The 15,731-nt window shown below is 43.3% G+C and overlaps 1 protein-coding gene across 1 annotated transcript in view; it reads left to right on the top strand.

Annotated features, from left to right (window-relative positions):
* The window catches only part of LOC119427245 (FH1/FH2 domain-containing protein 3), a gene marked incomplete in the record, with an annotated part of 67,290 nt that overhangs the window by 21,565 nt on the left and 29,994 nt on the right, over window positions 1–15,731 (top strand). The window contains 4 exon segments of the mRNA XM_037694829.1: window positions 5,901–6,509; window positions 8,841–8,996; window positions 9,086–9,268; window positions 15,163–15,282. Coding sequence (XP_037550757.1) covers window positions 5,901–6,509; window positions 8,841–8,996; window positions 9,086–9,268; window positions 15,163–15,282 — 1,068 coding nt within the window.

The raw sequence follows: 15,731 nt of genomic DNA, 5'->3' as shown, positions 1-15,731 counted from the left end.
GCAAACTGCATGTTGATGTGTTGAAGTGATGTTGGTCCAACGGGTCCAAAGATGCTGCAGCAGTGAAAGCCCAAGCAGTCCTTGAAAGAATCGCTCTCCACCTTCTGTGGGGGTGGCTGTGGCTGAGTGGTTAGAGCAGTCGTCCTCCAATGCAAGAGTTGGGGGTTCTAATCCACCAGCAGTCACATGCCGAAGTGTCCATGGGCAAGACACTGAACCCCTCATTGCCTCCGATGTGTGTCCCATCGGTGTATGAATGTGATAAAGCTCTGATTAGTGTCAGAATGATTTGCTCAATTAGCTTTGTAGAGATCTAGTAGAGTGCTGTATGAATGGGTAAATGAGGACACAGATTGTAGTGTAAAGCGCTTTGAGTATCTTGAAATAAGATAGAAAAGCACTATATAAGTACATTTACCATTTACCATTTACCATTTACCTTTCATGGCAGAGTATCATGGAGTTATCCTGCAGCAATCTGGGTCAAATTTTGGGCTATCACTTAGTTCTTGGAGTATGAGTCAGGGAGGACTTTCGGCTACTATCACACTAGATTTTAGTTTTTTAGTTTAGTTTTTTTTTTACTTCTGCTTTCAGCTGCTCCCTGGTTCATGAGTTGCCACAGTGGACTAACTCACATGAAGACTTGGCAATTATGTTTACGTCAAATGTCCTTCCTGATACAACCTCAGACCACCGAGCTACCACAGCCCTCGGTGTGGAGCAGAGAGCTGCTATCTAGGGCAGCAAATGAGGGTGGAGGCAGGTGTGGGTGCTTCACCTTTCACCCACATTTTGATGTTGTCAGTCCAGGGAGTCGAACCGGTAACCTTCTGATCACAGGCCCACCTTCTCTAACCTCTGAACCACCACTTCCTCAGACTTTAGTTATTATTTATAAAATCAACAGTGTTGTGTTTGCTATTGTTGATTAGCTGTGGCGGCCATCGTCATTCAAGTTAACTCCAAAAGTTGTAGACATCCATTAATTACTCAAATCTATCCAATTGTTCATGAAATATTTTGCTAACAGACTTTGACTCTAATAGTTTAAGACAGAGTACGTATTGATATATTTTTCAGCTATAATCTCTCCTAATTTCTGTCGCAGACAATAAAAACATTACTGTTGAATATGTCGACCCGAAGCAGCTTTAAAGATTTAAAACAATTAAACAAGTATGACAATGTCAAAAGTTCAAATTTTGTTTTGCATAAACTAAAAATAATACAAAGGATTCTAATATGTTATGCAGCAATAAAAATGTAATAAAATTAGAACTGAAAACGTGTAAATAAAAAGTGTAAATAAAAAGTGTAAATAAATTTCAGAGGAACTGTTTGACTGCTGCTTTTCTGCTGTGATTGAAGCCAAATCAGTGAAGCTGTATTCTCTTGATAAAAAAAGAATGCTTCTTTATCCTTTTTCTTCTAATGAAGTGTTTAAATTTAGTAAGACTTATGTTTCAATAGGTTTCACTGGTAAATTAAAGAAGCTGCAGATATATTTCCAACATTTGTAATTCATCTATCCATCTAAAATGAAGGCTAGATGCAGAAAAAATAGGAATTTCATAGAATGTGAGTCCTAAATAAGTAGTGTGCAGTAAAAACGTGTTTGGCGTTCATGCTCAAAGAAGAGTGATGATGTGCGTGTGATGCTGTGATTGGCATAGCAACGCACTCCTGCAGAAGTAGCATAAAGGTTGAATGGTCAGACAGAAAGGTGTCAAGAGTCAAGTGAAGGACGACTGACCATCACCTCTCATCCTGTAACGTTAGACACTGTACGTGAAATAGGCATTAATATTGTAAATGAAGTGAACTGGGGGAGCGCTGATCTGCTGGCGGTGCACTTCTGAGGCTGAGGCATTTTAAACTTTAGTTGTGTTTAATGACAATTACTGTGAACACAGAGGCACTCGAGAGGTTGATGGAACTTGGAGACTAATTTAATAAATATTTGATGTCAAGGAACGAGTCACTGCACATAAACAAGTGTTTCAGCTGCAGTGGAGGGACATCTGATATGTTAGAGCATCATATGGATGAGGTCGTCTCATACAGCTGGCACGGGTTAGGGTTAGAGTTAAATACAAAGTCAGTCAGCAGGTCATTATGGTCCCTGAAAACACACTGCCTTCCAGTTCTTCTACAGGCGATGTCCTCCAGCTGCCATTGTTCCAAAATGACTCGCAACTTGACACATATATGTATGGCCAACGATGTGTCATCGTCTACCTCTTGTCTACAAGAGAAATCATCACACGTTGAACTAGTTGTTCTCAGTTAAGTTGTTGATCTGATGCCGGGTTCTCCCCTCACTTTTCTTCTCAGTAAGGTGAAAGTGTCCTTTAGACAATTCACATGTTTTTATGTGCCTCGCAGGCGAGTGTTACTGACGTCTGTTTACATCTAGATGTGATAAAAATTTAACAGTTTACATTGGAGTGAAGTTGTTTTGATTATTTTTGAGGTGTGTTAGAAGTTGGAGGTAAAATGTGGTTATTGTTCAACTTAAAACCATAAATGATGAGGCAACATTGTGCTTAAATATCCTTTAATCCGAAGGTCCTGGGTTTGATCCCTGGTCATTGCACATCTCGTGGTGTTTTATTTCACATCTCGTGGTGTATCTGAGCAGGACATCTTATCCCCAGTCGCTCCCCGGGCGCTTTCCATAGCTGCCCACTGCTCCACCTGGTGGTGGATGGGTTAAAAGCAGAGAGCCAATTTTGCTATTGTATGAGAACATACAATGATGACAATACATAAGACATTATTATTATTATTAAGTTCAGGTAACCGAATGGAGTCATATACTGTACTTTCCGGTCTATAAGCCACTACTTTTTTCACAGGCTTTGAACCCTGCGGCTTATATAATGCTGTGGCTAATTTGTACTTTATTTTTTTGACAGGCTAACAGGCTTCCTGCTGCCAACAACATTTAGCCTTGTCACATTCAGGCGCTCGCATAGCTGCCCAATACATGTCTCTCTTAGGGGGTGGGTCCTCATGACTTTATTTTACTGACACACAGTACTCCTCAAAGTACTCCTTACATCTTCCCGTCACTCTTTCCTCACTTGTTAGAACAATACCATTCCTATCTTTAACGAGCCTAACCTGCTGCACATCCTTTCCATCCTGATCCCTCTGTCTTGTCAATCTGTACAAGTCCTTCTCTCCCTCTTTAGTGTGCAGCCTCACATACAACTCATCATACACTTTCTGCTTTGTCTTTGCTGCCTCTCTCTTTGCTCTACATCCCATCTCCTCATATTCCCGTCTCCTCTTTTCAGTGCTCTCACTGTCATATTTCTTCTTGGCTTACCTCTTTCTTTGAACAGCGTCCTGCACTTCACTATTCCACCACTAGGATTCCTTATCATCTATTCTCTGTCCAGATGACACACCAAGTACCTTCCTACCTGTCTCTGTAATTACTGTTGCTGTAGTAGCCCAGTCATTTGGAAGCTCTTTCTTACTACCCAGAGCTTTTAACTGCTCCTGTCTGAATTTCTCACAACATTCTTCCTTCTTCATCTTCCACCATTTGGTCTTTTCTGATTTTACTCTTTTTCTTTGTGGGGTTCACTCTGTCTGTGTTGAACAGTAAGATAAATTCAATTCAATTCAGTTTATTTATATAGCAGTAAATCACAAAAAAGTTGTCTCAGGGCACTTTACAGGAACATTCACATACATAAAAGCCAATTAGTAAAATTCTCTATCTAAGGAATCCAGCAGACAAGTTGAATCTTGGCATCGTTGCAGTCTCCCATCCTGAGCAAGCACAGTGGCAACAGTGGAAAGGAAAAACTCTCTTTTAAAAGGAAAAAACCTCCAGCAGAACCAGGCTCAGGACAAGCGGCCATCTGCTTTGACCGGCTGGTTTGAGAGAACAGGAAGGAGAGACAAATGAACACAGAATGGTAGGTCCAGATATAGGTCCAGGTGTACCTGAAAGACAAAACAAACACATGTTAAGGATAGAAAAAATAATTACAAATACAAAACAGGTTGAGCAGAGTAAGTAAAGACGGTAGCAGAGTGAAAAGTGTGGTCAGTTTGTCCTCCAGCACTCTAAGCCTATAGCAGCATAACTAAGGGACAGCTCAGGAAACCCAAACCGACCCTAACTATAGGATTTAGCAAAAAGGAAAGACTTAAGCCTAGTTTTAAAACTGGATAACGTGTCAGCCTCACGGACAGAAACTGGAAGTTGGTTCCACAAGAGAGGAGCCTGATAACTGAAGGATCTGCCTCCCATTCTGTTTTCGTAAATTATATGAACCACAAGTAAACCTGCAGCCTGAGAGCAAAGTGCTCTGTTGGGAAAATATGGAACAATAACCATACCATACCATACCAATTTATTTATAGAGCACTTAAAACAGCAACAAGGCCAACCAAAGTGCTGTACAAAAGAAAACAAACATGCACAGCGGACAGGAAAACATAAAATAAAAATACAGATACAAATGGCAACAGAAGCTAACTAAAATGGCCAACAGTGTAGAGTACAGACAGGACCAAAACAAATCACACCGTGTTAAAGGCAAGAGAATAGAAGTGGGTCTTCAAGCAAGACTTAAAGACTGAGAGTGTGGGAGCCTGCCGGACACTCAGTGGCAACTCATTCCACAGTCGTGGACCTGCAACAGAGAAAGCCCTGTCACCTCTGAGCTTACGACGGGTTTCTGGGACTGAGAGAAGCATCTGGTCTGCTGACCTCAGAGAGCACGGTGGGACATATGGCTGCAGAAGATCAGTGAGATAGGATGGGGCGGAACTGTTCAGTGATTTAAAAACATACATGAGAATTTTGAATTGGATCCGAAGGTGAATGGGTAGCCAGTGCAGGGAGGCCAAAACTGGCGTGATGTGCTCTCTATAGCCTGTACCAGTTAAAAATCGGGCTGCAGCATTTTGGATCAGTTGTAGACGTGCAATGGAGGACTGACTGATTCCAAACAGATAAGATCTGTAATATAAGATGGAGCTAGGTTGTTGAGAGCTTTGTAGGTTAGAAGTAAGATTTTGAATTATATTCTGGATTTGACAGGTAGCCAATGGAGAGAATCTAAAACTGGAGAAATATGCTCTCTCCTACTAAGTCCGGTTAAGACTCTGGCAGCAGCATTTTGAATCAACTGAAGACGTTTTAAAGAAGTATTTGGACACCCAGATAATAAACCATTGCAATAGTCCAGTCTAGATGTGACAAATGCATGGACCAGTTTTTCTGCATCATTTTTAGATAAGATGTTTATAATTTTAGTGATATTACGCAGGTGGAAGAAGGTGGTTCTAGTAACGTTTTTAATGTGGGGGATAAAAGACATGTCCTGATCAAAAGTAACACCAAGATTTTTAACATTAGTACTGGAGGCCTGATTAATGCCATCTAAGGAGGAAGAAAGACTGAACAATTAATTAAATAATCATGTATAAATAAAGGGTAAATGGAAAAAAAAGAAAAATCAAAGTTGATGAAACACCATCTAGTGGTTGAATCTTGATCTACAACAAGAGCTTTACATCTCTCTCAGTAGCCGTGTTCTGTCACTCATTACACTGTGAACACCCGTGGCTTATATACGTACAAAATGTTTTTTTTTTAGTGTGTGCGCGGTTTATATTCAGTTTCAGTACATTGTAGTTTGAAACTTTTGACTGAAATTAATTGCGTAATAAGCACATTCTGTCAGCAAATCAATGTGTCTATATTTAAGCTCACTTTCACTCAGCGTTTGTTTTGTCACATCTCGACCTGAGAGTGGGACCAGGTGTTGAACATGGCAGACCCAGCTGTTTTGTGCCTACGCACCTTCCATCCATGAGGTCTCTGACCTTTTAGTTTGTAACATTGGAGTGTTTCTGTGTCCCATCAGAACCGCTTGGTCCGGCAGCAGAGCAGTAACGATTTAGAGACACACACCCGCCAGCTGGAGACAGCCTTGCTGGGCCCCGGAGGCCTCGCTGACACCTGGAACCAGCTGCACCTGAGCGGCGCCGCCCTGCGGATCAAAGACCTGGACTTCACAGACCTAAAAGATGAGGAGGACATCGACGTCTTGGACATGAATACCTCCAGCTCCTCGGTTTCTTGCCTCTCAGCCGTCCCTCCTCCTCCCCCTCTACCAGGTGGCGCAGGCCCTCCCCCTCCTCCTGGCATCCCTCCTCCTCCCCCTCTACCAGGTGGTGCAGGCCCTCCTCCTCCTCCTGGCATCCCTCCTCCCCCTCCACCAGGTGGTCTAGGTCCTCCCCCTCCTCCTCCCCCAGGTGCTCCTCCCCCTCCTCCCGGCCCCTCCTTGATATTGCAGGAGAAGAAGAGGAAGACTGTGAAGTTGTTCTGGAAGGAGCTGAAACAGGCAGACCAGCCTAAGAAGTGTCACTTCGGTCACGGGACGGTGTGGGCGTCTCTGGACAAGGTGGAGGTGGACACAGCCCGCCTCGAACACTTGTTCGAGTCCAAGGCTAAGGAGCTGCTGGTTGCCAAGGTAACCATGATAGGATAAGAGTTGCATTCGGGCAAAAAAAATCCGACCCGGCCGGACCGAACCTGTTTTTTTTTTTTTTTCCCGAGCCCGAACCGAAACCAACCACTTAACTGTGAATACAGACCCGAACCCGAAAAAAAAAAAAAACTTTTTATTTTAATCAAGTTTTTACTGCTTCTGTAAGCAAATCAGTTTGACATGATCTAAAAATGTATTTCAATGAAAGGAAAATATATAAGATTTCTTGTTTATTAACAAGTCAGTGGATTATTATAGTTATAATATTACAGTTATTATAATATTATAATAACAATAATAGTATAGTAACTATAATATTATAGTTATTATAATATTATAGTTGTAGTTATTAACGGTCGTCAGCTGCACGCGTCCGCTGACACAATCAAAAGTCCGATACAGACCTGGCACGCGTATCCAGCACATTATTTTGGCCCGGCCTGAATTTCAGGTCAGTCCAAGCCCGGGTTAGAAATGACAGCTCTAGATGGGATGTTACTGCAGTTGAAATGAACCTGGTGTAGCTCGCTGGCTGAAACTGGAAACATTTTTTGTAGTTGTTTTGTTTCGTTCTGAGCACAAAAATCTGTTGGTTGGTGTTGAAACAAAGTTTTCTTTGACATGACCAGTTTATAATCACCTGAAGGAGACTAGTTTACAAATGTTGGTTTTATACAGTGGAGTGTTATCAAATCCAAGATGGCCACCACCATATATAAACTATAAACTGTCTACCCCATTCAATCGAGGAAATTATGCTTTCTAGTTTTTATGTTGCTTAAAAGTTTAGTTTCCTCAAAGATTCATCTGTGGTGACCGATGACTCCACTGTTGCTCCTGGTGGTGGATTAACGTGCTCCCTCCATTTTCCACAATCCTCACCCACAAAAAAGCACCCTCTGTTCATCAATACAGGGTCACTCCTCCCCACTTAAATCACCTCTATTTTACACCAGCATCATTAAGCTTAACTCTCATGTCCAGTCCAGAAAAACACCTCTCCAAACCAAGGGCGTCAGAAGCATCCGTAATGTGGGGGGACACAACGATGTGTGTAGGTGTGTGTGCGCGCGTGTGTGTTGCTCAAAAGAAATGTGCACTAATGTACAAAAAAAGCAACATTTCACATAGATTTGCTTTAATTCCACACATTTAAAGCATATTTCTCACCAAGTTTGTGTAAATTCAGCTGTGGGTTTTAGAGACATTTTAACTTTAATACACTTTAATACAGAGCGTCAGATCTGCACTATTTGTGTTTATAGAGAAATTAGAGAAATAAAAACATCACCACTAGACATTTTTACTTGTGTTCAACACTACTCATCTAAATGATGTTTCTCACGAAGCTAGAGGACAATAAGGTGTGGGGTTTTAAAGACATTTAAACTTTAATGCACCTGAACACACAGCGTCTCTTATACCTGCAGCGTCTTACAGCGTCACAGTTACTGCTAAGAGAACATGCTACAGATGTAGCGCTGCACTCAAGCATCCTCCTAACATGAATATATGTTGATGATCAACCCCTGGTCAACAACTGCCCGCACTAAGCTGCTAAACTGGCGAGTGAGCAACACAGAGGTGTCTCCATCTCCTGCACCTGTGCACGTTTTCTACTGAAGTAGGAGACTCAGCAGCGGCTGCCTGCACAGTTTCTGCTCTGTGTGTAGAGGTGGAGGTAACCTGGAGGTAACCAGGAAAACCTGGAGTGGAGTTTTGTTAGATTGAGTATTCTCCTATTAATCAAGCGGAATGGATTTGTTCACGAAGAAAGAGAAACTACGCCGCCTGAACTAATGTTTCATAGTAAAAGTGGGGGGGTCCAAATTAACATTTTTTTTTATGTGGGGGGGACTTGTCCCCTTCACATATAATGGTTGTGATGCCTATGCTCCAAACTACAAACATTAACTGTTCAGATCCCTCAGCGACGAGGTCTTTGGCATACTGCTCGTTCTCTCCTGTGTGTCGCCGGTTGTATCAGCTACAGTAACATCCAGTGGAAGAAAAAAGGATTTGACTATGTTGGAGATGTAAAAACCTTTAGATGAACTCCTGTATTCACCAACAAAGCTTTCCCCACCAAGTACAACATTTTGCTTGAGGATCAAATACTTGTTTTTACATGATATATTTTTTGCATGAAAATGAAACTAAGATAAAATTAGAGACCGTTCATTTCTCCATAGTTGGTCAAACTGAAAGAATCATCTGGAACAGATTCTGTTTGTATCGGTGACGCAGCATGAATGCAACATTTGTTTTGTTTCTCTGCCCTCTTTGTGTTTCTGACCTCTTGGTTTTGTGCAGAAAGGACCAGAGGTCAAGAAGTCTGAGATTCTCGTTCTGGACCCCAAGAGAAGTAATGCCATCAACATTGGTTTGACCGTCCTGCCTGCTGTCCACGTCATTAAGAATGCAATCCTCAACTTTGATGAGTTTGCCATCAGTAAGGAGGGGATTGAGGTAGGGCCCTCTTCCTGTCTACGCAGAGTCATTGGATAATGGATCGGTGTGTGGTGATTGTTACAGCCCTCTTCTTGTGTCCTGAGCAGAAGATCCTCAGCATGGTGCCATCACAGGAGGAGAAGCTGAAGATCCAGGAGGCTCAGCTGGCCAATCCTGACATCCCGCTGGGGACAGCCGAACAGTTCCTGTTAACCCTGGCCTCCATCAATGCCCTGACCCCCCGTCTGCAGCTCTGGGCATTCAAACTCAACTACGAAGTTCTGGAGAAGGTTAGTGATCTGACTGCAGGTCCCCTTCTGTCCCTCATTGCAGAGTGAAAAGGGGGAGTCAGAAATATATTGGAGATACCAACTCATCCATCTGTCCGTGTGTTGTGAGCATGTCATCTTCAAAAATAAGCAGCGTGACAACTTTCATTGTAATTTGTAGCTGCATCTAGGTGTATAGGTCACTATCAAAAATTGGGTTGCCAAGTCAATATCCAAGAGGACCACCACTATAAATATATGTAAACTGGCCACCTCTATCATACTTCTAGATGTTAAATTGCTTAAAATATAGTTTCATCAACTGATTGTAGTGGCTGAAGATGAATCTATGGGGTCAAGGCCATCATTGGCCACCCCCTGGCTCCACCATTGTACCAGGTGGTGGTTAAAATTGCTCCCTCCACTCACCAGGATCTGTCAGTCTGCGCTGCCTTGAACAAACAACAAATGAACAAAAATCAACAACCTCCCTCTGTTCTTCTCCACAGTGTAAGTCCTACCTATTTAAATATCTTGCAACCAAAACATTAAGGTTTACATTTCCTGTTCAGTTACAGCGCAGAAAAACACTCATCTCAAAAACTACAAACATTCAAATCCCTCAGTGACGTGGTCATCAGCGTACTACTTGTTTAATGGTCATTATCTATATATTAACATTATCTGCTCGACTTGTGCTTAAAGTATGACATGTTAAAACATGCACGTGTGTTGAGATCAGGTCTGTGAATGTGAATTGATTGGTACTGTTTCACATACACGAATGTGCACAGTGCAACTGCATTGATAGAGCAGATGTGCACAAATGCACTTTTGGGATTACAAAATAAAAGATTATAGATTATCTGGTTTATTCAGTTCTTGTAGCAATAAAATCTGATCTATTCAATAAGTTTGTTTCTGCACCCAGCGGCCACCATAAAACCTGACAGAAATGTTAGTGTTCTGTCTGTATGAAGGATGGGTGGACTATCACTAGCACTTTTCCAGGTACAGGTTCCTGGTTCCAGGATAGGTTCCAGGATTCAGTGTGCATTGAGGCGATTTACAGCTGAGTGTGGTGCAGCTGGGCTGAGAGTCAGCTCCATGTCTGAAGCCATGGTCCATCCAGGTCCATCTACATTCCAACCTTCACTTGTGTCATGAGGTATGGATTATATGTTCAAACGAACAAAATCCTGGATACAAGCGCTGAGATGAGCTTCCTTCATGGGGCCTACAGTCTCTGCTCTAGAGACAAGGTGAGAAGCTCTCACATTCTGTGGGAGCCTGGAGTAGATCCGCTGCTCCTCCGTATTAAATCAAGCCAGCTGAGGGAGCTTAGGCATCTGATTAGGATGTTTCCACTGATACCTACCCTTTGGAGTTTTATGGGCATGTCCTACTGGGAGGAGACCCTGGGGCAGACCCAAAACTCACTGGAATGATTATCCTCTCCTTGGGATCCCCAAGGAGGAGCTGGAAAATGTGGCTGGGGAGAAGGATGTGTGGGTTTCATTCATGGACCTGATTGCTCTGTGACCTGACTACTAATAGGGATGGATGGATGGATGGATTGATTTATGGAGGGATGGATGGATGGATGGATGGATTGATTTATGGAGGGATGGATGGATGGATGTTGGATGGATGGATGTTGGATAGATGAATGGATGGATGGATGTTGGATGGATGGATGTTGGATGGATGGATGTTGGATAGATGATGGATGGATGTTGGATAGATGATGGATGGATGTTGGATGGATGGATGGATGGATGATGGACGGATGGATGGATGGATGTTGGATGGATGATGGATGGTTGTTGGATAGATGTTGGATGGATTATGGATGTTGGATGGATCGATGTTGGATGATGATGGATGGTTGGATGGATGGTGGATGGATGGATGGATGGATGTTGGATGGATGGATGGATGAATGTTGGATGGATGGATTCATGGAGTAGTTATTAAGCTACTGTTGTAGAGCACATGGCTGTGAATTAATTGTTTTGTTTTAAACCTTCTTTAAAATGAGGTAGTTCTGTATTTTAGGCAGTTTGTGAATTTTTCTTGTTTTTTTGTTCCATTTTGTTTTTTATTATTTTGGATGCTTCATCTAATGAAATTGGTTGTTTAAAAATGTTGTGGATCAGAATGAACCTTTGAGACGAAGCTGTTCACAACAAAACCAAAACATTTTGCTTCAGTTGGTGAGTCCATAAAGATTCAGATCATATACCATACCATACCATTTTATTTATAGAGCACTTAAAACCGCGACAAGGCCAACCAAAGTGCTGTACAGACAGAACATCGGGTAACACACAAAGCAATATACAAAATGAAGTAAATCAGAAATATAGACATAAAAACGATGCAGATAATGACGACTAACCAGTGTGGAGCATACAGGTTCAAACACAGATCATCTGGTGTTGAAAGCTACCGAATAGTAGTGGGTTTTTAAACGGGACTTGAAAACCGAGAGGGAGGGGGCCTGTCTGACGAGCAGAATTAACTTGTTCCAAAGTCTGGGTCCTGCTACAGAGAAGGCCTTGTCCACTCTGTGCTTAAGACGAGTTCCTGGAACTGTGAGGAGCAACTGGTCCGCTGACCTCAGGGAACGTGGTGGGACATACGGTTGTAGCAGATCAGAGAGATTGGGGGGGGGGGGGGGTGGACTGTTAAGCGATTTGTAGACATACAGAAGTATTTTGAACTGGATTTGAAGGTGAACCGGTAGCCAGTGCAGTGAGGCCAAAACTGGTGTAATGTGCTCTCTTTTGCCTGTACTGGTTAAAAATCGGGCTGCTGCATTCTGGACCAGTTGTAGTTGTGCAATGGAGGTCTGACTGATACCAACCAGGAGCGAATTGCAGTAATCAAGCCTAGATGTAATGAATGCATGTATTTCTGTCTCCAGGTTATTTTTGGACAATATGGGCTTCAGTTTAGACAGCTGCCTCAGTTGGAAGAAACATGATTTAGCAATCATGTTTACGTGACTGTTAAGTTTCAATTATCACTCCCAGATTAGTGACTCTTTGTTTTTCTGACAGGGTTAGAGCGGGGAGGTCGATACAGTGGTTTGTGATTGTGTCGTTGGGAGGGAACAACATGACTTCAGACTTCTTTTCATTGAAACTTAAGAAATTTAGAGCCATCCAGTCCCTGACGTCAGCTAGGCAGTCGAGCAGAGGTTGAATAGAGCATGTGTCATTGTGTCTTAGTGGGAAGTAAATTTGACAGTCATCGGCATAGAAGTGGAAGGGCATGTTGTGTTTCTAGAAAATAGCACCAAGCGGCAGCAGGTATAAAGAGAATAGGAGGGGACCCAAGATGGACCCCTGTGGAAACCCCATTTAAGCTCTGCCGCTGCAGAACTAAACTCCTTGATGGAGACACAAAAGGATCTGTCAGCGAGATAAGATCTGAACCAATTGAGGGCTGACCCTGTGATGCCCACCCACTCCTCCAACCTAGCAATGAGGATCTCATGGTCGATGGTGTCAAAGGCGGCTGTGAGGTCCAACAGGAAAAGCAGCACAGAATCACCGGTATCAGTGGTTAAGAAAATGTCATTAAAGACCTTCAGCAGGGCAGTTTCGGTGCTATGGAGAGGTTTAAAGCCAGATTGGAATAGCTCTAAGATGGCGTGGCCCTCCAGGAAGCACTTCAACTGGGACTCAACTGTTTTCTCCAGAAACAAATGGGAGTTTGGAGACAGGCCGGAAGTTGGATACAACTGAGTGGTCAAGGTTTGTTTTTTTTTCAGGAGAAGCTGGACAGCAGCATGTTTAAAGGTTTTTGGCACCACACCAGTGGATAAACTACTGTTTAACTACTGCAAGAATGGACGGACCTAGAGTAGGAAAAAAACTCCTTTAGTAGTCGAGGGGGAACCACATCAAAGGGGGAACCAGAAGGTTTCAAGCTGCACATGACCTGCTGTAGAGAAGATAGAGTGATGGGTTCAAAATGGTCAAATAGAGCTACAGATTGAGGTGAGATGGATGGGTCATGAGTTGGAGGGGAAATGAGAGCCCGAGTGGTCGCAATTTTTTCCAAAAAGAAATGTAAGAAGTTCTCGCATAGCTCAGTTGAAGCTTCCAGACGTGATGGTTCAGTGAGGTGGAGAACAGAGTTTAGGGTAGAGAAGAGGACACGTGGGTTGTGAGAGTTTGAGGTAACTATATCAGAGAAGTATTTGGATTTAGCAGCTTTCACTGTTTTCTGATAACGGCGCCAACTCTCTTTAAATATTTGAAAAGAGACCTGCAGCCAGTCTTTCCTCCATTTGCGCTCTGCCCTCCTACATTGCTGCCTAACGGCCTTGGTGACGTCACTCAGCCAAGGTTCTGCTCTGAGTTTTGATTTTTTTGGTTTTAAGAGGTGCAACGTGATCCAGAGTCTTTAAGCAGACAGAGTTGAACTGGGATGTCAGCTCCTCAGTGGAGGTGAGAAACACCGGGGGCTGAATGATCATTTCAGAGTTATAAACATCTGTGAAACGTGCGGCAGTGAGATGGTTAATGGCCCGGCTACTACGTGCAGGAATGTGCGGCTTAGGAGTTAGATGGGGAAGGGTGAACTCAAACCGGACTGGCATGTGGTCTGAAAAAACATCATCACCAATTTCAAGATTACTAACAGTCACATCACGTGGTCCAAGGTCCAGTGTATGTCCGCGCTCTTGGGTGGGACCGTTTACATGCTGAGTTAGATTAAATGAGTCCAATAAATCTAAAAAGTCCTTAACCAAGGTCTTCTCAGGACAGCACACATGCAAATTAAGGTCCCCAATAATGAAAGCATGCTCATATTTTGGTGTGATTTCAGCCAAGAAATCAGAAAACTCATTTATGAAATCCTTAGATCGAGGTGGGCGGTAGATGAGTGCAAATAACGTCGGAGGCGAGTGGCCGAGTTCAATGATGCTCAGCTCAAAGCTGGCGTGGGAAACTGGGATGGGTAGTTGTTTACAGTCAAAAGTTGATTTGAATATTGTTAATAATCCACCACCGCACCGGCCTGATGGCCGCGGTGTGTTAAAATACAGACAGTTCGGTGGCAATAATTCTGTCAAGGCGCTGGACTCACCCGTAGACATCCAAGTCTCTGTGATGCAGAAAAAGTCCAACTCGTACTCTTGAAAGTAGTCCCTGATGATAAATGTTTTGTAGGTAACAGACCTTGCGTTAACCAAACACATCCGGATACTGTCCAAAGTGGAGCCAGCAGCGGTGAAGTTTGCGCGCATCAGTGGCCTCAGGTTTTCAATAACAGCTCCTCTGGGTCAGTCCGTGCGGCGCACTGGCTGACAACTCCCGTTGTTTACCAGTTCCGGGCATGCGGGAAGCTGGCAATGGAAACCATGACCACCAGCTGGAGAGGAAGATGTAGCGCGCAGGGCTTTAAGCTTTACCAGCCGCCCAGCACGTTTTCCCTGGCGTCTGAAGCGATATCTCCGGGCAGGCAGGTGAGGAGCACAGCGGAGGTAAGCTGGCCCGTCCACCAGCAAGGGGGGGGGGGGGGGGGGGCGGGGGGGGGCGCGCGTGGGGGGGGGGGGGGGGGGGGGGGGGGTCCAGAGGTACGCTTATATTGGACCAAATATGCGACATCGGTGACTGAAAAACTAAGATCCAGAAGCTGTTGTCGGTCATGCACCAGCAGCGAGTTTATGTCCCAGATAAAAAACGAAGAAAACATAAATAATCCGAACACCATCAGCAGAGGTGGATTGCAAGCCATGTACCACGGGTGCCATCTTTCCGGAAGTGTGATATCAACAGTATGATGACAGGGACTCTTTCTAACAACCACCAGTGGTCATTAAATATGCTCATGACTCTTCTTACTGTCCATGCTCAATGTTTGTCATGACGGATGCTCTGTGTCGCTCTTTGCAGGAGATCGCAGAGCCGCTCTTTGACCTGAAGCTGGGAATGGAACAACTGGCTAAAAATGAGACCTTTAAGAGGATTCTGGCAGCACTGCTTGCTATCGGGAACTTCCTGAACAGCTCCAGCGTGAGAACACAAACACAGAAACAGAGAACTGACACGAGTTCCTACACATTCTTTAAAAGACTGGACTCTGGTTTTAGTCTTTTCCTGGTCCGGATAAGACTAACCAGAGTCAGGACAGTCATTTGTATTTCCAGTCTTTGTTGGACCTGTTGGACAAACAGGTCCACAGACGAAACCCACACATCTGAATGCTTATATATATATATATATATATATATATATATATATATATATATAATAATCCCAATTTCTAAAGATTTCTCAATTTTTTTTTACAATATTTGTATATTAAGTGGTAAATGGACTGTACTTATATAGCACCTTTCTATTTAATCCAGAGACTCAAAGCTCTTTATAACACAATCTGTGCCCTCATTTAACTCCAACACACCCATTCATACATCACTCTGCTACACACACATTCATACAGCACTCTGCTACACACACAT

Source organism: Nematolebias whitei, chromosome 2, assembly GCF_014905685.2.
Source record: "Nematolebias whitei isolate Nwh7 chromosome 2, NemWhi1, whole genome shotgun sequence".
Lineage (NCBI taxonomy): Eukaryota > Metazoa > Chordata > Actinopteri > Cyprinodontiformes > Rivulidae > Nematolebias > Nematolebias whitei.
This window is presented reverse-complemented; position numbering and strand designations above follow the sequence as displayed.